Below are 22,775 nucleotides of genomic sequence, written 5' to 3'. Positions count from 1 at the left end.
GGGTCGCACAAATACCCGGATGGCTCCTGTTGTGCAATTGATCAAAAATTGCACGACAAAAAGCTGCAGGCACGAAGGGTCGAGGAACACCAGTAGACGTTTCGCACGTTATTAATGAGGTATAAAATGGTAGCAGCCACTCGGTGAAAGATAGAGACGTGGATGAAGAGCGAAGACTATGCAGCTCAGGATCGTTCCTCTGGGCAGCTGCTAGCTCTTCCTTGTCTAGTGGTGGCTGGGTCGACAAGGCATCGATGCGTGAGAGTGCATCAGCGGCGGCATTTTCCGGCCCATGGACGTGTCTGAGATCCACGGTGAACTCGGAGATAAAGCATAGTTGACGAATCTCCCTTGTAGTGTAATTGCCGTGATTGCGATGGAAGGCAAACGTCAGGGGCTTGTGGTCTGTAACGACGTAAAAGTCCCGGCCCTCCAGTAAATGGCGGAAATGTTTGGTGGCGAGGTACACCGCAAGGAGTTCTCGGGCAAATGTACTGTATTTTACTTCCGGTTGTTTGAGTTCTTGCGAGAAAAAACCAAGGGGCTGTCAACCTGATGCGTGCTGCTCGAGAACAGCGCCAACTGCCACACTCGATGCATCGGTGATGAGACGAATTGGGGCATCAGGAACGGGATGTATGAGCCAAAATGGTGGCAGGTTGACATGTTGGATCGCAGCCACCGCATCACTGCTAGGTCAGGCGTCTTCTTGGGCGTCAGGACCGGTAGACTGGGTGGAAGAGCCGGCGGGATCCATGCGGGAAGGTTGGGGTTGCGTGTTCTTTATCGGGTCACCATTAACTTTCGGAGCTAACACGAGAAAGATCCTTGATCCTTATCCTTGACGCCACGACTTACGATTTTGGTGCCTACGACGCGCTAAACGTAAGCCAAACGCGCTTGTCCTCGGCGAGCCGCAGTGCGCTTAGCAAGTGGACTCCTGGCGGCACCCCGCGGCGGCCGTGGTGTAGCCGACTGCCGCGACCAATGGCAGCTGCGTATGGGAATCAGCTTTATTACGTGATAAATCATCCAGAAAACAGTGAGGATCATGGGTTCCGTTGAAAAGAGAGCAGTTGAGAGAAATATGACTTCGCGCTCCGCTTGCGAGCTCCACGCACCGCGTACGACAGCAGCGTATGCTACCCGCGGACTATGCTATTTCTCCATGTCAGAGGGCTGGTCCAGGCCCCCTTTAAGGGTCATAACTTGCCCGACTTCGATAGAGTACTCCTATTGCCCCTTTTCAATACCTGTCAACCTTAAACGAATATCTGGTGCCACCACTACGCTTACGTGAAGCTTATAATTCATTCTTGAATGCAACCAAACCGTGAACCATTAATTCAGGTTGCACACAATTTAAAATAAAAAGTACAGTGAGCATTCTTTTTGCACACTCAGCCATAAGAGAGCTTCATTGGCATTAAGCACAGCCGGTCAATAGATGTAAATATAGTAGCAGTGGAGACAAAAAAGGCAGAACGAGAGCAACCAGAAACGATGTGTCTCAAGATTGATCCCAGTAATATTATACCACAGTATCTGACTTTAGCAGGTATATACACAATATGCCGTATGGTATGTCTGCATATTGCTTGTGAGGTTTGAGGCCTATATGTTTACCGATGTAGTTTGTAAAAGAAACGGTCGTCTGTTATAACAAGAATAAATGGTATGTATGAAGGCAAAGTAACTGCAGTCCGTGATAGCGAGGGATTGATTGCACTCGTGATATTGGACTGTTTGCAGATATGGCTCTATGACGGTGTTACATGATGTTTAGTCCAATGATTGATATCTCTGCTCAAAACGAAAACTGTTGGTAATGCTACCTACTTCTAAACGTAGACGTAGACATTATGGCTTCTTGAAAGTATAGCAGTGTGCTTCAGAGCAATCGAACACGTATGTAATCCTGCCGCTTGTATCACGCAGCTTAGCATGTCGGAGCTTTTAGCGCCGGCGGTCAACTACACCGAGAACGGATTCCCTATGGATCACGTGAAGCAGGACATCTGGCGGGCCATGCACAACCGTTTCAAACGTATACCCGGTGGCCGGCATTTCCTGAACGAGGACAACAATGTGCCCCCACTTGGTCAGATATTGGTGAACAAGCCACTGGCCGCGCTTTTGAAGGCAAGTATCCGGAAGTCAACGCACAACATTTTTTCCCTTTTTCAGCTCCTAGACCGGCGACAAAATATATCGAGGTCATTGCATCTGATTTTGGGTCAGTTATCGGGTGTGTTGTATATTATTTTATCTTTCTATCTCTGAATGCTACTTGTGTCGCTCCTTTATAAGCTTGCAGTGTTATAATGTCTCAAATAATGTTTCGTTGTGCCTGTTGGCACGCATACGTTTCTTCTTTTTGTTATTGGCAGGGATATTCTTGAGTCTGTTTTGACAAATTCTTGCGTTACCAATAATTTGCTTATCGATTGTTTTGTATGGGTTTCTAAACCATTGCTGGGTTTGGGTGACCTCATTTTCGGAACTGCTGCAGCTTGATATTCTACTTCTTCTACGTTCTAACATTCAGTGCTGTCGGTATTTATGCAAAAAGGAAAAGGCAAGTCTGTGAACGTATTTGATGTTCTTATTTGATGAACGTATTTGAGTCCTAAAAATAATTAGTCCGGCCAGCTAGTAACGCTTTTATTTTCAGCTTTTGTCGCCTGTGTACAGCGCGTGGGGAACAGGACATGTCGTTCAATGAAGCGGCAATGTCTGCATTCGTGACGGGACGATTGGATTGAACTGCCTCCTGTAGAGGTAGAATGAAGGCTATCTACTATCGTTGGTCAACTGGGTCGCATACTACCGAAGCCACAGATTACTGGCAAATTTACAAAACTCATATGACGTTTGATTTTACTACAGATGAACAAGCAAATGTCATTCCTGTGACATATCAAATAAGCAGTGATTCAAGAGACAATACTATTGCCGTATATACTATCATTTTACTATGTTTTAGTTGAAACGCTTATTGACAGCCTCTATTGATGAGAACACAATGACCGATCTATGACAAGCACATACACCCTCCCTAGAACTTAGTCTTGATTGACCAGGCTGAAGTAATCCACACGTGACTAAGAATCATTGTTAAAAAAAGTCACAGGCCTGCGCGGCGCAGGCAGCACAGTCACAGCGTGAGCTGGTGGAGCGGCTCAAGAGTTGCTCCTATTTCGGCACCACGCACACCAAGGTCTTCGCCACAAAGTCTCTTCGCCTCGTTTTGATGAGAACAATTTGAACTCTGCACCGGCGTCGACGGCGATCTGCGGCTTGTAATGCTCTCTGTACAGCAGTCTGCTGAGCCCGATAATGCCTGGTTGTAGCCGTGCACGTAGCTCTACGATTCGCTTCTTCAGCAGCGGTTCGTACCTTGCGAGGAGACGCCAAAACGTGTACGGAAGACTTATCGAAATTACGTGGCGCACATCTCACATCGGAATCGCGTTGATTGCGCGCCTCGTCTGAATCGCATCTCTTCGTGTGTGCGTGCGCAGGTTGCATTTGCAGGCACCGTAACTAGATGGCGCCACCATACTGGCGGAGGCTGGCGATCGCGTTTTTTTATTATTGCTCGCCTCGTCTGAATCGCATCTCATAGTCTGCGCCTGCGCACGCTGCGTTTGCAGGTGCCTTAACCTAGATGGCGTCACCGTACTGGCGGAGGCTCGGGTCATCTGCGCCTGTGCGCCTGCCTAGGGACTGTTTACAGGGCATTTTTCCGCTGTCCGATATCAAGCGCTTGAGTGGCTCAGTGGTAGAGTATCTGGCTTCCACGCAGCGGGCGCGGGTTCTTTTTTTTTTGCATTTCCGGCCATAGCGGTTACGGTCCCCAATGGCGGCGGCGGCGGCGGACACCATCGGGAACCGAAGCGGCTATTGGAATGAGCTCATATCTGCTTACGCTGTAAAATAAATCAGCTGTTTACCCCCCTTGCACATAGATGAAAATGCGAACACCGCATGAAGTTCTTGTTGAACAAGCTTTCAAGGATCGAGAACTGCAAATATACCGTTTGCCATTTTCACAAATACTGCTTCAACTTATTTAGCGCAATAAATGAAAAGAGAATACAGAGTGCGTTGTCTTTGCGAAACTCGAGATAAGAAATGCGCAAACATTTTTTGGCCGATAATCAAATTAAGTAAGAGCTTCCTTATAGATTACCATTCGAACTCGCCCACAGCCAACCATGGTCGCAAAAGCCACAACACGCAATCGCTCATTATTGCATATATATTATGGTATCATAACAATTGAAAGATTGTACTAGCAAGGCAAGTGAGAATGCTCTTAGACAAGCCTTAATAATAGAAATTTGACTAACATAGAATGCCAAAGTCATTTGGCAAAGCATAATTGACACTGCCAGTGAGCGCCTTGTAATGAGGTCAATAAACCTTGCGATGCAATTTTCAGGTTGCATCCAATGCACGAAAAGGAGATGCTGGTTTCAAAAAAGAAGGCATAATTAGACCATTCAAAAGAGGGTTGCGCAGTTGTGTGTTTTGCACTGCCAGAACAGCAAACTGGCTTTAATCGACTTCGGCTGAGGTCTGCCACAAGCATTCTCAAAAAGACTTTAGAAAACAGCTAGAGCAGAGAATCAAAATCTCCAAGAATATTTATTGCTTTGCAAGTAAGTTCTCTGCGATTTTGTCACAACGCGTCTGTGCAGTACTGCGCATTCTATATCCCTGCCTGCACAGTAGTGCTAATATGACCTCCCTTGCAACGATACATTACGATGCCACCTACTTGTGGTGTATAGGATCCGGCGGCTCTCTAGGCACTACTTTACTAACCTACTGAAAAAAGCTGTCGGACGACAATGGAACTACTCAATAGAAGCGGCATCAAACAGTGCCGTACACTCTGCCGTTCCGACGCAGTACATAATTTGGCAGTTGTAAAATGCATCGTGTTCTTGTCGTTAGCAATGCTGGGAGAAAAACACCATGCTCTGTGAATTTTCATCATGGATTATTGCTTCAGACATCAGTATTAAATTGGTTCTCCACAGAGACTCGGCCATGAGGGACCGCAGGTGATATATAAGGAATGTGTGGCTGAAGGCATTGTCGAAGCCGTGCATCGGGCGGGTGGCGTCTTGTCCACCGAAGACCTCTCCGATCACCTGGAGTCTACTGAGCCCATTGAGACAGAGCCCGCGTCCACCACGTACAGGGAAGTTTCAGTGCATACGACGACGCTTCCCACACAGGGTGCAGTGCTTCTAGAGGCCCTTAACATACTGAAAAACTTCGATCTGAAAGGTGAGCTTTCACAAATGCGAAGCAGCAACCCCAAAAGCCATGCTTGAATGGGCCGATGCTACAAAAAATTTAAGCAGAACACATTTACGATCATTGTCTAAGTTAGTGCGGGCCAATTTCGCAGAGCAACACTAACTATTTTCATGATAGAGGTTTTGTTTAGCTATTTCTAGCGCAGCTAGTTTGTGTTACACGTGTAACGATTGTTGTAATTGCAGTTTCCTGGCTTCCTCGGGTTTTGCGGCATCCGGATACAATCGACTGCAGCACGCCAACGCTTCCACTCTTGAATAACGCCTGCTGAGGGGAAGGGGATGGGGGCGGTCTTCTTCTAGTACCCATCTCAACTGCTGCGACAATCGGTGTGAGATTCATAGCATCGTACACACTCGCAACACAAAAAAGAACATCACGTGTGATTCGTAACAAAGACAAGAAAGCGAAACAGGTAAATCTTAGTGGGAATAGGAAAATAAATACTTTAGTTTAAAATTTTTCAGTCTCACCCCATGCGCAAAACTCTTAAAGAGATAGCAAGTTTGAACTTTTTACTTAAGCCTCTACGAAGGGGTTCTAACAAGTCGCTCAATCGAAATGTTGGCCCAATGCAGAAACAGAACGCAAAGCAACTGAATGTGCAGAGCAGAAAGAGCACGAAGGGAACTACTAGGCATCTTAAACGCTGGCGTGATGTGGAGTGCGTTGTAGGCGTCGGACATCGATCGTGCACGACGTGAGACAGAAGAAAATGTAGTACTACTGTATGGACACAACTGCTTGTGCGCAAAACAACGAAGCGAACTGAGCAAGACGGCTCGGCTTCAGAGCCGTTAAAGCAAAGCTTGATAGTGTGTCATTGCGTCCACTTTCTTTCATAGATTTTGTCGCCAAACGCCCCCACTACGCCTCACGTCTATACAAACCTAACACACCGTGAGCGGGCCGTACAAGCAGCATCGATGCCGTGACAGAACAACGCCACCAACGGAGACGGTAAAAAGAACAGTCTATATACTCCGAATCCGTAGAAATACTGTCGCATTAAAACACAATTGCTCGGAAGCAATGCCTTGGTTAAATATGATAAGGCATGATTACAGGAATAAAACAATAGAGAGGACCCACGCTAAATATTGAATTGATGATTAAAGCTTAGGCTGTAAAAACTGGCAGCAGCTGCCGTAATAACAATACGAATAGGAATAATAAATCATCGTACATGCTTACCCTTTGCCCTCTGACAGTGTCCATTTTATTCAGTACGCCATAGAAAGAGCCCTCACAGAGTTACAACGCAATTAAATTTGCCAATTTCTCGTAGGCAGCAAAGTTCGAAAGTTTGAAGAAAAAGCCGGCATATCCGACGCACTGTGGGAATCGAAGTTATGCAAAGCAGTGTACGGGGAGCCAGCAAGTTATTGAAACGAGCATGAGAGCACCAAGACGTAGACAGCTTTTTCGTGACCCTTATGACACTCATGTCTTGATATCCACGTCATGAGTCCTCAGGAGTCCCTTTAGTAACGCCTAGAAGACCTTAAGGCGAAAGCCTTAGCCATGTTCATGACTATGATTTTAACCATTGACCTTTAGCCTCTTCCTTCACTTAGTACCCAAGTCAGAGCTCATTTCAGTGGTTTTAGAATGTTAATAAGTTTTTGCTGAGTCATTGTCATTTTTGCTGAGTCATGCTCATGACTAGCTTCTATCACCATCCCTTAGTGTTTTCTTCACTTAGTACCCACGTCAGAAGACCTTTCTGTGGTATTTCAGTGTTAATCTTTTTTCACTGGGTCATTCTCACTTTAGGCGGCTGTTTTATGACCTACATGACACGCATGCTATGACAATATAGTCATGACCTGTCATTTATGTACGTCATACACTTTTGTCACACTATGCCAATTTTGGTACCTACCAATTTAACGAAACTACCATGAGAGCACCAAGACGTAGGGAGCTGTTTCATTACCTACATGACACACATGTCAGGATATTCATGTCGTGACCTATAATTGATGTTAATCATACACTCTTTTCACCGTATGCCAATTTGGGTATTTACTAATTTAACGATACGCCCATGAGCGCAAACGTAGGCGGCTAGATAGATAGATAGATAGATACTGTCAAAGTGGCAAATGTTCGCCAAGAAATGCTTCGCATTTATAGCAGAAATCGTAAAAAACATGCGGAAGGAAATGGGGGCTTTTCCTACACCATTCTGGGAATAAAAAGAACTGTTAGACGTTATGCGGCAGGCGATAACAAAGACACGGCAAAAACGTCATTAGATTTCAAAGAGGAAACCACGTAAGTGATGTAACAAAGAGATAAAGCAATCTATAGATGAGCGTAAGCAGACGTCTAGGGATCATCGAGAAGCTAAAGTTGGGACTACACGAAGGAGAGGTGCTCCTTAGATGGAGCAAATATGGATAAAAGAGTAGCGAGTGAGTTTGTGTAAGAAAAAATTGATGTAACCTTGGGTGCATAACATTCGCAAGAAAAGACAAAGGCGCCTCAAAAAGTTTCTGGAACCATATAAAAGCACTCGGAGCAAACGGCTACAAAGGATAAAGACGGCAACATCTACGAAGGAAACGATGCGCTGTGGTACATCACAGACATTATTATGCCTAATTTTGGCACGAAGCAAAACGTAGTTCAGACCCAAACAAGTCCAGCAACAACAGAGAAGCCTGAGAGATCAAAATTCTGGAAAAAAGCAGAATATCCTTAATAACACAGTAGCAGGGCCCGATGAAATCCCAATTCAGCTAATCAAAAACCTCAGTCCAAAGAGCAAGGCACTGCTGACTAATGTCACAGAACAAGTGATTATAACGAAGAAAATCCTGGTTGGATTGCGGAAAAGGAAGTTGCGCCTCGTCCGCCAAGACAACGGTCGTAAGAATAAGACGAGCTCACACAGGCCAGTCAGAGTAACATCGGTGATATATAGAATGACAATGCAAGCCATAAAATTAAAGTTGTCGAAGTGGGGGCGAAAAATGATGTACTGGAGGAAATGGAACTATACAAAGAGGGTTCAGACCAGGCTGAACTTTAGAGTATGATATTTTGCAATACCTCAGTGCAGAGAGATTTCAGTACCTTAGAATCTACTTTTATCGATGTCGTCTCTAGATAGTTAAGGAGCCTATGACAACGTAGACAGGGAAATTGTTATGGGATATTCTTAAGGAAGAAAGCATAGATGAAGCTTTCATGAAGTGGCTCAGGGAGATATATATACGCAACCGTACTAGTTGTACGACAAGGTCGAAAAGATAAGGAAGTGGTTGGAATTTACCAAGGGCTGGAAGCAAGGATGTCCTCTGTCTCCACTGTTGTTCACGCTTTATGTTAAGGGCATAGAAAGATGACTGGAAAACAGCGAATTAGGGTTTGATTTATCCTACGTGCACAATAGAGACTTGTGGACATAGAAGGTCCCCGGAAGGATGTATGTGGACGACGTAGTGCTACTAGCGGATAATAGAAGAGATTCACAGACAAGAATGTATGCGGCAACGCAGCGACAAAGCTGGGCCTTAAGTTTAGCAGAGAGAAATCGGGAATGAAAACCTTTAATCAAGAGACGAGTGATTGCGTGGCGACAGTTAAACGGCAAGTCATACCCATAGTAAAGAACCATAAATATCTCAGAGTGTAAATAAACGAAGGAAAGACTTACTGAAGCACCTACCAAGATAATGTGAAAATTAAGGGGGTGAGGTATGCAGTAATAATGAAACAGGGCACTTTGCAGCCACACTAAATATGAGGTGGTGCGTGTAATCGGGAAACAGCAAATGGTGCCAGTGCTAACGTTTCCAAATGCTATTCATTGGGTAAAATCAGATATCTTGTCGGGGTGGAAGTTAACCACAGATCGATAGACCGGTTGCTTTCGGATCCCACAGTAAAACCACAAATGAGGCACTTCAGGCAAGGCTGGACCGATTTTGAAATAAGAGAAGCGCAGAATACGATTAGTTTTGGAGAAAGACCCAAGAAGATGGCTCAAGATAAATGGGCAGCTGAAGTACAGACGTATCTGTACCTGAAAAGAGTGGACATAGAATGAATGGAGGAAGAGGTCTAGAAAGTTGCAACTACGCACAGGGTAACTGACTTCCAGGAGTCATCAAAAATAAAGTGAGAGAAACAAAGACAGTGAATTGGATGCAAGGCATGGAAACCAAAAAATGCCTTGGCGATTTAGACGAATGAAAAGAAAGACATTAGAATGGAAAATCTGTACGATGACACAAAAGTCACTTCCTTGATACTTAAGGCTCGAACATGTTCGCTCTGTACAATAGCATACCACAGCAAATATGCGCAACAAGATGAGGCATGTGTATGCTGCTATAAAAATCCGGAGCCCACGAACCCATCTCACAAGAATGCGAAGAGATTAATCCAGTGAACCCCCTAGGTAACGTACACTTTCCACAAGCGCATGGATTTAAAGTGGACAGAAGCATCAACCGGTCAGCAGTCGAAATAAGCAAGACACGTTTAGAGTATTTGGGGATACGAGCAGATCCCTTACAGGCATCGGTAGCAGTACACTATAGATAGAAACGTTTTCGGGAAGAGAAATAAAAAGATAAACGAGATGCATACACAAATGCTAGAATGAAAAGGCTGAATAGCACACCTGATTCCCTCAAGCAGGCTAGGTGATTATTTGTCACCACCCCGTTTGAAAGGGGAAAGCTCATCATCATCATCAGCTAAATGTAGTCTAGCGCGTGGTGCGGAGAGATCCGTATACGCGTATAGCTTTGCAGCAGACTTGTCGATTGCAATGGAAGTGGTGGCGGTTGAGAGAGCTCACTATCACCATAGAAGGAATGAATCATCGAAGTCAAAGCGGCGTTCATCAGGAGTTATAGCGCGTAGAAAGTGCAATTTTTGCGGAAAGTTATGCTTGCTCGACCTTGACGCATCAGCGTTATACACGTAGGATCCAGAAATTGCGTGCAATACCTCGGCAAACAAGACAACTCCATTGAGTATAACATCCGTCTATATAGGGAGCGCAAGCCCAAGATATTGAGGCAAGCGCAGAAGCTCTAATCACCAACGAGAGCGGCGAACTCGAGTGCCGCAGGCTAGTCTCTGGCGCCATTAGCAGAGGGGTCATTTCTGTATCCTAGTGCCCACAGCCGCCTCAGCAATATCTTCACATCGAATACATACTGGGAGCGTGCACGACTGCAGAATTAGACAGCAACATCCCACTAACTGTAACACAAATTCAGCAAGTAAGCTTGGCCTGAAATAGTGATTCTTCCTCCTGCTTCTCGTCCTTGAATAAATGTAACTTGTGTGTTTGGTTTGTCATTTATGTACTCTATTATCCTATCATCTTCTGCATCATGCACAAGACGTTGCACGTGACTCACGGCTGCTGCACCCCTGATAGAGCCTACCGGATTCTTTTTTCGATTCTATAGGTTCAAGCAACTACCAACAAATCAGAACGTTACAAAGTTGTTGTAAGTGACCGATTTCATACTCACTAGCTGCATCTGAACCCGAACCGTGAAGCTTTAACACTAACCAACGGCGAAAACGAAGAAGTAGTTGGGCACCATGCCCACTGGTTGTTTCATGCTCTTCCTCTCCTTCCTTGAGGGTGACGAAGACGACGAAGTGATTCTATAGCTGAACGCTTGCACTGTTGTCTGCGTTTTCGCTTTGTTTCGTTGCAATCTCTGGGAGCTACCGCTTCCTCGTTGCGGCAATGGACGAAGATACTTCCGAGGACCTTCCTGGCGCGCAGCCGTCAGGCCGGCTTACGTCCAGGAAACGCGGGAGCCAGTCAAGTGACACAGACAGCGAGGCCACCGAGTTGTACTCGGACAGCTACGATTCCTCGGACGACGACTTCAAGGTTGTCATGAGCCGAAAGGCAAAAAGAAGACTGCTGCGAGCGTCATCGCCGGCAAGTGTCTCCACCGTGAAGGATACACCACAGCACTGGCCGCACACTGTGCTCTTCTTGCCCGTGGACCACACGACCAATCTGCGGCTCCTGAACAGGCAGGTCCTTTCAACGTTACTCGAGGGTATTGCACCGAATGAGATTAAGGATGTGAGAATCAACTCACGGAAGAATGTCATGGCTGTAGATGTTTTCCATCGTAGCGCACTACAAAGCCTTCGGAATGTCACAGAAATTGACAAAGTACAAGTGCGACCACAGATTGCTACTGGCGGTAACGGCACTGTTGGCGTCATTTATGACGTCGACATTTCCATTTCGAGCGACAACTTGCCAATATTAATAAAGCCAGCAACTGAAGGCACGCTCATCGCTCATCTTACCAGACTCGGAAACACACGCTGCGTGAAGCTTGTGTTTGAGGGAGATTGCCTTCCCTCTCACGTCAAAGTTGGTCATGTCCGCCATCCAGTTCGACCTTACATACCGAAGCCCCTGCAATGTCACAAGTGCTTCAAGATTGGCCACATAAAAAGCGTTTGTGCGAACAATGCCGTGTGCCCACGGTGCGCGGAGTCCCATTTGGAAGACGCCTGCCGCGCGACCGTCCTGAAGTGCCCTAATTGCGGCGGTTCCCACGAAGCCTCATCGAAGGACTGCCCGCGGGTGCGGAAGGAATTCGCGGTTCTAAAGCGCATGGTTCGGGATAATTCCACACACCGTGAGGCTGCCGCTACACTTAGACGGCGACGGCATCGCCACCGAAAAGCGCAACGTAAAACCGCACAAAGCAACACAACGTCTTCCGCCACAACGGCTGCTCCATCAACGCGGAGCGCCAACATGAAAGATGCCGCGCAAGCGAAGAAAATGTCAAGTGTCGATCATCCCGAAGAGTGGCCCGCACTTCCAAGTGCACAACCTGCCACGGAGACACCTCGAATGCCACCTCCATCGACACCCTCACCAACCACTGCTCCAACGACGACTGATGATCGCCAAGTTATAATAATGTTGCGGTCACTGATGGATGCTATGCGAGTTCTACTCAGCAACATGAAAACCCCGTCGGCGCAGAGCGCGCTGCAGGTGCTGGACGCCCTGGGTCCAGTGCTTGCGGCCCTAGGGTAAAGCAATGGCCCGCCAGAAGTCATCGTTCAGAGAGGAGGTCCAGGATGCATCTGTCTTTGAATGGAACGCCAGAGGACTTAAGTCGCATATGTCCGATTTTCGACAGTTTGTATTCGTAAATCAGTTTCCCATTATTGTCATTTGCGAGCCAAACCTGTCATATCCCATCAGACTGTCCGGGTATGAGTGCATTACATCTTCCACCCAGGGGCAATGCAGCAAGGTTATTGTTTTCATACGCTGTGACTTGACATATGTTCATCATCCAGTGCCACCTGACAATGAAAACCAGTACCTGTGTTTGACTGTGAAGAAGAGCAAGGTCACCTTCACAATTCTGGGAGCCTACCTATCACCATCAAGTCGTCTAAACGGCGAGCGCTTACGGGAAATTTTGACAACGACTCCACAGCCATGGGTTATCACTGGGGATTTCAATGCCCACCATTACCTCTGGGGGAGCTCCAAGATTAACTCGAGGGGCAGAAGATTGGTGTCGATTGCTTCTGCACAAGAACTTTGCTTGTTAAATGACGGAAGCCCCACCTATCTGCGAGGAACGGCGTATAGTAGCTGTCTTGACCTCAGCTTTGTTTCGCGCTCCTTTAACAGAAGAGTTAAATGGTTCTCGGACTTGGAAACGCGGGGAAGTGACCACATCCCAACTTATCTCACGATTGAGGGGCTGACTAGCTCCAAGTGCTCCGGTGCCGTCCAATCCATCGACTGGCCGAAATTTAAATCAATCCTGGAAGACCGCTGTCGAGACGAGATGCCATCCAGCCTAGGGGACGAAATAAAAGGTGCCTTACAGGTTGCCACACATTCGACTTTGAAAAGCTCCAAACGCACCGAATTTGACATTGAGCTAGAGAAACTTCGCGCACTTCGACGCCGTGCGGAACGAAGATATAGGCGCACAAAGACCATCCATGATTTGAGATTGGCCAGACGCACACAGAAGAAAATACAGCGTCAAATGAATAAGCTGGCTTCACAACGATGGGCGTCTTTCTGCGAGTCTCTGGATCCCCGAAAGCCTTTGTCTCTTATATGGAAAACTGTTCGGGGCCTCCGTGCAACCCCTGGATAGCGCCACCCATTTAATTCCCTCGCCCTTTATCTACAATGCAGCGAGATTGAAGTCGCAGAATCCTTCTGTAGGAGGATTGCCGGTCACCATCCCATACCACTCACCATCCTCACGTGATCCCCGTATGGAGTGCCCTTTTTCTCTGGACGAACTTGAAGCTGCGCTCGCTTTATGCAGGCGTTCCTCAGCCCCAGGACCAGATGGCATTACATACCGCGCTTTGTGTAACCTTGGTGAACGAGCTCGAATGGCACTATTGCTCCTGTACAACGACTCGTGGCAGACAGGCACCGTTCCCCAGGAATGGAAATCAAGTCGCCTGATTCCGCTCCTCAAAGCTGGCAAGTCGCCTTTAGACATTTCGTCATACCGTCCGATCGCGCTTGCAAGTTGTGTAGGCAAAGTAATGGAACGGATGGTTCTAACGCGACTGGAGTGGTACCTAGTGCACTATGAAATTTACCCAGACACGTTAACAGGATTCAGGCACGGCCGTTCGTCTATAGACAACGTTGTCGATTTGGTAACGTATGTCGAATTCCAGAAGGCCTGTAAACGCTTGTCTGCTGCCTTGTTTCTAGACGTTAAAGGAGCTTACGACAACGTCACCCATGAAGCCATCCTTTAAGCGCTAGAAGTAATAGGACTTGGTGGCAAGACATACCTGTGGGTTCGGAGCTACCTACAGATGCGATCATTCTACGTGCTCAGCGGGGATGGCCCGACACCCCAGTATTACAGTAGCCGCGGAGTCCCTCAAGGCGGAGTACTAAGCCCGACGCTTTTTAATCTGACCCTTATTGGACTAATCGAGAACCTGCCAAGCACCGTTCGACTCTCTATCTACGCCGACGACATCTGTATCTGGACGTCGGGGTGACACGGCTTCAGCTTCGCGCTCGGCTTCAGAAGGCGGCTTCATCGACATAATGCTACCTTCGTAAACAAGGACTGGAGGTGACGTGGGAAAAGTGCGCAGTGGTGGCATTTACGCGGAAGCCAATGTCTGCATACGGCATATCAATCAACCGACAAGTGATATCGTTCAGCAAGAGTCACAGGTTCTTGGGAGTTGTGATTGACAGAGATCTGTCCTGGACTCCTCACGTCAACCACGTGAAAAAGCGCCTGATGGCTATTTGTCATCTGTTCAAGTTCCTTGCAGGAAAGTACTGGGGGGTATCCACACAACCCATGTTACAGCTATACAGGGTGTTGTTTGTTGGGTTCCTCCGGTACAGCCTACCTGTTATATCCAACACCTGCAAAACTAACTTGTGTACAATCCAAAGCATTCAGGCGCAAGCTCTTAGGATATGCCTTGGAGTACCACGCAGTGCGTCAACGGCTGAAACTATCGCCATTGCTCAAGATTATTCGATCACAACGCACATCGCCATCGAGGCAATGCGTGCACATGTCAGGCATATTGCCCGGTCTCCTTGCCACCACCTCGCCGCACTCACCGTGGAAAGACCCCGCACGTCATATAGCACAACTGTCAGTGCATATCGTGCCTCGATTACGTCGTGGTACGCACCTCCGGCCAGGCTGGTGTCTCCTCCATGGTGTTTGTGCCGCCCTGAAGTCCGACTTAGAATTCCAGGACTTCAGAAAAAGTCAGATTTATCACCGTCTGCACTAAAGCAATTCAGCTTACTTCTGTTGTACGAGAGATACAGCAGTCACGTGCACGTCTATACGGACGGATCAACTACATCGACCAGTTCTGGCGGTGCTGTGTTTATACCGACGAGAGGATTAACAATGGGATTCAAGACCTCACATGTCACGACGTTCACGGCTGCAGAGCTCACGGCTCTGCGCAGTGCACTTCAATTTATAGACGCAGAGAGTCCTGGCACATGGGCCGTGTTTTCCGACTCGAGACCAACTTTACAAAGTATGCAGGCAGTTCTCCGACGTGGAGTTCACGAACAACTAACGTATGAAATTGTCAAACTTCACCACGACGTCAAACAGAAAGGCCACGAAATTATTTTCCAATGGCTACCTGGCCATTGCGGGATCAGTGGAAACGATCGCGCTGACAAAGCTGCCCGAGAGTCACATCAAGAACAACACAGCGTTCCCATTCCGCTTTCCAGGACAGACGCTGGAAGGCAGCTTCGTCACCTGGCACGCAAGCTCTCTCTATCAGAGTGGAACACCCCAAACATAAGGCGCACGAGGCTACACGAATTGAACCCTTCGCTCCAACTCCGACCTCCACCCGGGATTCACCGACGTGAGGCATCGCTTCTATACCGGCTGTGGTTGGGAGTGGCTTTCACGAAGGCGTACTGTGCTTTGATTGGAATGACCGAAAGTGCCACGTGCGACGACTGCGGCAGCGAAGAGAACATAGAACATGTATTGTGTCACTGCGTTCGATTTCAGTCGGAAAGACAAACATTATCGAACGCATTGCGACGACTTGACGATCGACCGTTGTCTGTACAGGTGCTCCTTGAACACCGTCCCCATCGCTCGTCAGCCCACAAAGCTGTGAAGGCACTGTTGTCTTACTTGAGGACGACTGGCCTATGTGAACGCCTTTGAATTGCTCAGGCCCTCCGCGTGCGTGCGCGAACTCACCGTGTCCTTCCCCCCCCCCCCCTCCTCTCTCTATCTCATCTTTCTATTCCCTCTTTCCCGTCCCCCAGAGTAGGGTAGCCAACCAGACGCATTTCTGGTTAACATCCCTGCCTTCTCTTTCTCTCCTCCTCCTCCTCCTCCTCACCTTCCTCTCCTTCCTTGATGCGGTAAATCAACCAACACTCCGGTTGTTCTTGCAGATGTGAAGCACATTCCCGGTCAATTTGAGCACGTTGTGATTGAGGCACTTCGCCACTCCATCGCCGATGGGTTACGATACGTGGGGGACCCTTGCACTGGTGGCTCGCTCAATGAGATGCTCTCGCATCAGCGTGCACGTAACAGTGCGACGATGGTGGATTTTGACAGGTACGAATGACTGAAGGCATAGAAAGCTTCCACGGAAAATGAGATACTACATGTGGTAAGGACGTAACATGTTCTGACAACTACCGTAAATAACAAAGTAAGCGGCACAAAGAAGCTTCTTTGTGACACTTATTAAAATGTGATGAGCACTGCTAGAACAATGTCAATAGTAAGCGTTTTGATAACGGGACGTGTCTTGTTCATTTCTTTACTCAAATTCTTGAGTACGAACTGAGGACCAGCTTTCCCATGACATCCACTCTTGATCAATATGTTCCTTCACATTCCTGCGAGGCGTTTGCTTTCGTTTTTCTAACCCGCATTGCTAAGTTGCGCCACACGTCCAGTGACTCAAGATTTCCAGTAAAATTGTGCCATAGCTATGCAAACAACAGCAACGCATAAAACATCTTCGTATTCTTTGACGAAGCATGCTCAGTCATATGCATCAAATTTTATATAATCAATACTCGACAAGGCAGTCTTCTCAAGTGTTAGGTATCAGTATTTTTCCTGAGCAAACGATATGGAAATGCTAGAGTGCTGCTTTAAATTATATCACCTTGTTCGACAAATTCTTTGCATTTGCTTACAAAATAACGTTATTGCAGTGTAACTAGTAAATCAGAGACATCAGTGACAAATACCATATCATTACGCATAACATAGTCACGGTGCTACAAGTTCATATTTCATAATTAACCTAAAGAAAACGACCAATCCTGCGCGCTTAGCTAGAGGTGACCGTCTGTTGTATCCGTTGTTCAAGCAGTTTCTCTCTTGTTCAGTCGTGCTACTGAGTTAACAATCATAGACTGCCACCAAGCGCTGCTGAAATTGTGCGTACGGCATCAATTGGCACTGAGTAAATTCGTGAAGAAAAACGCGGAATCATTTATTTTACTTGCAGAAGAACGGAAGATGTGTACCCGGAAGCTCCACTTCCACTTGAACAATCAGGTACTACATTTCTGGCGGCTGCTGATGAGGCCGGAAACGTGTGTGGATTGATTGGAAGCCTCTCATTCTATTTTGGATGCGCCATCGTCGAAGAACATGGATTTGCCGTTCAGGTAGTAGACAAATGCGACGATTGGAGAATATTGAGTGAAGGGATGCTTTCGATGCAAGTCGCTGCGTCAGTTTTATGCTCGCAGGCTACCGATTGCTTTAAACAGTGTAAAAGGTTTCTGTTGGAGTTGTACTGAGACGACATTGAAGAAGGTTTATTGCGATAGTAATTATGTGGACACTTTAAGCAGATTTCTGCCGTCGCCGTTGTGAGGTTCCGTATAAAGTCCAAGGGCGATAAAATCGTCGCCGCGCACCGTATGTGCGAGTGAAAGCGCGCTGGGGACGCGCGCTTTCACGGAGAGCGATCGCGACTTCCTCCATCGCGCAAAAGGCCGTGGGGGTAGTGAGGGAGAGAGAGGGGGCGACGCTGTGATGCGGCACCAAATGCGTACCTTGCAACCGGGCGCAAGGGGAACTGGCGAACGCTATCTCCCACGCGAGAGTAGGAAAGCGGGAAGTCAGCGCGGGAGTGAGGGGCGGGGCGATTTCTACTCTTCTAACAATTGCGTACTTTGCGCCGGTGCGGGCTGTTGCGCGCACCGTATCTTGAAAGCGATCTCCAGATGGCTCTGACCTTTGTATGCGTGGTGGTTTCGCCACTCAGTTTCCGTTGAAGCGATAGACCGCACGAAACTTCGCTCGCTGCGGTGGCCAGCACTTGTTCACGCCAGCGTTTTGACAGTAGTTGTCTGCAGTCATCGAGTGTGATCTATTCATGTTTGCTTGTGCACGCTGACACAACGCTTGTTAATTCAGATAGTAAGTGAATGTGACCAAGTTTATGCAGCCGATAAAACAACTATCCCTACTCCATATAGCTCTCTACTAATTTGCTATCGTAATTGATGCTTCGTCTTTCGGGCGAAACTGCGACATCTTTTTGTTGGGGTTACCAAAAAATTAAAAGCCCTTCCACTACTTTGAAGGTGGAAGTCAGCGATGCTTTGACTATGGTGGGTCTGCTGTAGTGTATATTGCTACAGTGAATTCATATATTATCATTATTGATTATATTGAGCGTCTGCAGCGTGTTTGTCAAAGAGGAAGGACGCCGGCGTTTTCTTTTCTCGCGGCGCGATAGCCAAGTAGTGCATTTGCTGCGCCAAGTCCGCCCCATCATCATAGACAAGTCGCGGACAACTTTCTATGGCAATGAAGGGAAAGATACGGGCGCGTGGCTGCTGCACATCTGTTACCGCGCCAAGTATTCCGGCAGCGTTTGACAGTGCTTTCGGTTGCTCGGAACAGACGCTGAATGGACGCAGCTTCCACGTGCGACGGTTTCGCGTTTCCGCAGACGTGGAAGGAAAGAAGCCGCAAAATAAGCATACTTTTACGCGGAGTGGTGTGTTCTGTCTTATTTACCTGATGATAATAAGGTGTGTATTTTCTCTTCTTCAGCCGTGGATTAAACGCGGATCAAAACGCGCGAATCTTCAGAAGCGCTCTCAATTGTGCGCGCTTTGCCTTCGTAGCTTTCTCTTCATTGCCGCAGGAAGCTTTCCGCGAGTACAACGCATGAGGTCACAGCATTCATAGCCGCGGCTCACGGGAGAGATCCCGTGAGATCTCTCCCGCTCCTGCTCTCATCAGCTCATACCTACATATCCAACGCGGGTAGGAGACACACGTGATTTCTTTCTTTCTTACCTTCTTTCTTTCTTTATTTCTGTCCTTCTTTCCTTCTTTCTTTTTGTCCCGGGTCATACTCGCTTATCCAATGCGGGTATGCGCCACGCGTCATTTTATTATCGTTAATCGTGACCTAACTGACGAGCATGTGATGTTATTGATGTCATAACCTATAAGTCATGTTAATCATCTCTTTTAACACATGTCCTAAGGCGCAATTGGCGGGAAACCGCCACGCACATGAAGCCGAAATAGTGATGATGATAGTTTTTATTGCGATAACAATTATATGGACACTCCAAGCGAATTTTTGCCGTCGCCGTGAGGTTCCGTATAAAGTTCAATGGCGATAAAATCGCCGCCGCGCGCCGAATGCTCTGTGCTAGTGAGAACGTACGAGGATGAGCCGGCAATCGCGGCTCAATGTAGCGCACGCGAGGGAGGAAGGCGCGCCGGAAGCGCACTGTATTCTTTCGAGCGCGAGCCACGGGGGCGAGCCGACGGAGAGGGAGGAGGGGGGGGGTGTTTTGCTGCGTCCGCTGCTGCTCACAGTGCGGCCGCGCGGACGCTGTATCTTGAAATCGATCTGCGATGTGGGCGAAGTGCGTGCCCGCGCGGGCCTCATCTACAAAGCGACCTGCGATGGGGACAAAGTGCACGCGCCAAATGCCGGCAGCTTCGTATGCGCTGTGCTTTCGACGTTTCGATCAGGTTGAAGCGAGACGAGATGCAACGCGAAGGTCATTTTGCCCGCTGCTGTTGGCGCGCTTTATCAAGCCCGTTTCAAATGGTGCAATTTTGACTGCGAATTCGCACTTGCGAATTCCCAGCTGCGGGAAATAGGCCACCGGATCCTTCGTGCGTGCCATTTTTCGATGTTCGGCGTGCTGAACTTCTCAGAGAAAACGCAAAAGCCACTGTAGTGGTGGAAACAGACGACCAATACGAGGTGGCTCGCTCATACGTCATCGCCAGTGAGAAAATAATTAACGAGTATGCGAAAAACGCAGCTGCCGTAGATCCATGTGATCGGGCTTCACTCCGGCGTTTTCACAGCGAGTTTCCGCGGTCATTGAACGGGATGTGTTCATGTTAACCTGTACGTTCGTGACACCGTGCTTGTATATTTAGTTAGTAAGCGAATGTTTACAACTTTATACGGTCCATTAAACTACTATCCTTGTTTTGTATCGGTCTCTACTAATTTGCTATTGCAATAGATGCTTCGCCTTTCGGGCGACACTGCAATTTTTTATTGCGATAGCAATTACATGGACACTCCAAAGCGGATTTCTGCCGTCGGCTTCGCCATCGCCGTGAAGTTCCGTATGACGTCAACGGCGTTGAAATCGTTGCCGCGCGCCGTCTGCTGTATGTGCGAGTGAAAAGGCGCGAGGGACGCGCGCTTTCACGAGGAGCGAACGCACGGCGGACGGAAAACGCGTGTTTTTCGCCGTGCTCCGTGAAGGGCTGCAGAATTGATCGTCTCTTGCCTCTTTTAAAATCACCATATATATATATATATATATATATATATATATATATATATATAGAGAGAGAGAGAGAGAGAGGGGGGGGGAGAGAGAGGAAACGTGACTTCTTCCGTCGCGCGAAAGGCAGTGAGGGATAGAGAGAAGGCGACGTTTAGCTGCGCTACCAAATGCCTATTTATATAAAAAACACCGCATATCCACGAAGTGTATGATGATGAGTGGGCGAAGCACCGGGGCATCATTCGGGTAACCGTGAATCTCCCGTACATTTCCCTCTCGAACATGCAAATCAATGACAGCACTTGTGTACAGTATATACAATGTTGTTTTATTGGTCGTATATGGTATTGAGTTGCGGATTTCGTTTTCCCTTCATTAAGACTGCCTTGTGATCAGTGGAGCAGCACGGCGACGCCGGCAAGCGGACCCAGAGGCGGCGAGACCACGGAAAGCGGCGAAAAAACAGCGGAAGCGTTCTGTACCTGAGGTTGGTGGCGCCGATGCTTCGTTCAAGCGCGAGCTTCGCGAGCCCTCAGCTCCGGGTCCGCTTGCCGGCGTTGCCGTACTGCTGCAGCTTTGCGAGCCCTCAGCTCTGGGTCCGCATGCCGGCGTTTCCGTGCTACAGCAGCTTTGCGAGCCCTCGACTCCGCTTGCAATTGAGCCGCCACGCTCGCCTTTTCATCCATAGCGGGCGCGCCATTATCATCCATGGTTGAAGAGAGAAAGAGAGCGCGCGTCGGGAACGAACGCTCTTATGCACCGCAGCGCCCCTAGCGGACTCCATGCAAACCAGAGCTACGGACGACGGGCGACGACGAAGGGGGGACTATGCTCAGCCCTAAGGTGCTTCGCCCCTAAAACGTTGCGAGGCGAGAAGGTGGTAAAGACTTCCGACGCTGCTCGACGAGTGTCCGTTCACCGTGGCTCTGGCCTCAGATCTTGCCGTGGCAGGAACGGTCTTGTTCCGGCCCTCCGAGAAAGCCGGCTCCTTCGCGAAGGAATCGCGCCTTGCACTGGCTAGTGTACTATTATCTCTCGAGGGAGTGACTGCGGTGCGCGTAAACGCGAAAAGGAATGTGGTTGCCGCGGACGCAGCGATGCAGAGCTGCCTCGATGTGCTGCTGGCCACCACCGATCTTCCAGCTGCACACTCCTGCAGGTGGCCACCTCTAAGCTGGAGGAAGAGCTGGCAGGGAGACTGCTCGTCTTCACGGACGGCTCCGTCCTCCCCGACACCGACTTAGCCACTGCAGCCTGTGTGGTCCCCTCACTCAGCAGGGCATCGACTTGCCGACTCTCCTTCTCGGCCAGCTCCACCGCTGCTGAGATGGCGGGCCTTCATCTGGCCGCAGACCTGCTGGCAGCAGACCCTCCTGGAGTACCTGTGGCGGTGGCCAGCGACTCAAGAGCAGCTCTCCAGGCCTTGTGTCTCCCGGAGAGGGCTGTCCTTAGTGCAGCCCTCTTGGTAACAAAGCTTCACGCCGTCCGCGCCAGTGGCAGCCATGTCTCGTTGCACTGGATCCCTGCACACGTGGGAATCCCGGGCAATGAAGATGCAGATGCCTTGGCAAAGGATGCACACGGCATGGACACGGCGATCAGCCCGGCAGTCATTGCCTCAGACTACTCCAGGAGCACCTTGCAGCGACTGCTGCTGAGCTGTCACCCCGACGCAAGCGTGGCGAGACGGAGTCCCCCGACACGGCTGCCGGACTGGTGACTGAGAAGGAGGGAGAGATTCCTCCTGCTACGTCTACGGGTTGGCTGCTGCTGGACAGCCGCCCGGAGCTTCGGCCTGGGTAGAACTGGCTCACCAGCCTGCACACAGTGCGGGGCAGACGAAACGCTGGAGCACCTCCTATGTTTCAGCCCTGCACTCAACCAACGCCGAGCCACCATGGTGGCTCAACTACGCCGCATGGGCCTGCCTTCAGCCACCAGCACGGACCTGCTTTTCCCAGACTGTAAGGGCACCCTGCCCGATACGAACACGACTACCCTCTCCCCCCTTCTTCCACTTTTCCTACTTTCTATCCGCCTTTCCCCGCCCCTCAGATGCTGAGCCGTGCTTCCTACAAGGGCTGCAGAAACATGCATCTTTTCTCTTTTCCTCAAC

The 22,775-nt window shown here is 48.6% G+C and overlaps 1 protein-coding gene across 1 annotated transcript; it reads left to right on the top strand.

The window, feature by feature from the left end:
* Nucleotides 1-1,944: 1,944 nt before the first annotated feature.
* On the top strand, nt 1,945-22,111 carry LOC119454427 (glutathione hydrolase proenzyme-like). The gene is made up of 4 exons (XM_049668058.1): nt 1,945-2,142; nt 5,052-5,304; nt 16,292-16,460; nt 22,012-22,111. Exons 1-4 carry the CDS (start codon nt 1,945-1,947, stop codon nt 22,109-22,111), a joined length of 720 nt encoding a protein of 239 aa, XP_049524015.1.
* Nucleotides 22,112-22,775: the final 664 nt, after the last annotated feature.

The sequence above is a fragment of the Dermacentor silvarum genome, chromosome 5, assembly GCF_013339745.2.
Source record: "Dermacentor silvarum isolate Dsil-2018 chromosome 5, BIME_Dsil_1.4, whole genome shotgun sequence".
Lineage (NCBI taxonomy): Eukaryota > Metazoa > Arthropoda > Arachnida > Ixodida > Ixodidae > Dermacentor > Dermacentor silvarum.
The sequence above is the reverse complement of the archived record's forward strand: the minus strand, read 5'-3'. Positions and strand labels throughout refer to the sequence as shown.

Excerpts from the sequence above, each read along its gene's own strand:
- LOC119454427 (XM_049668058.1), top strand. The coding sequence starts at position 1,945 with ATGTCGGAGCTTTTAGCGCCGGCGGTCAACTACACCGAGAACGGATTC. Across the intron at positions 5,305-16,291 it reads GAAAAACTTCGATCTGAAAG|ATGTGAAGCACATTCCCGGT; the intron begins GTGAGCTTTCAC and ends TTGTTCTTGCAG. Across the intron at positions 16,461-22,011 it reads ACGATGGTGGATTTTGACAG|ACCTGCTGGCAGCAGACCCT; the intron begins GTACGAATGACT and ends ATCTGGCCGCAG.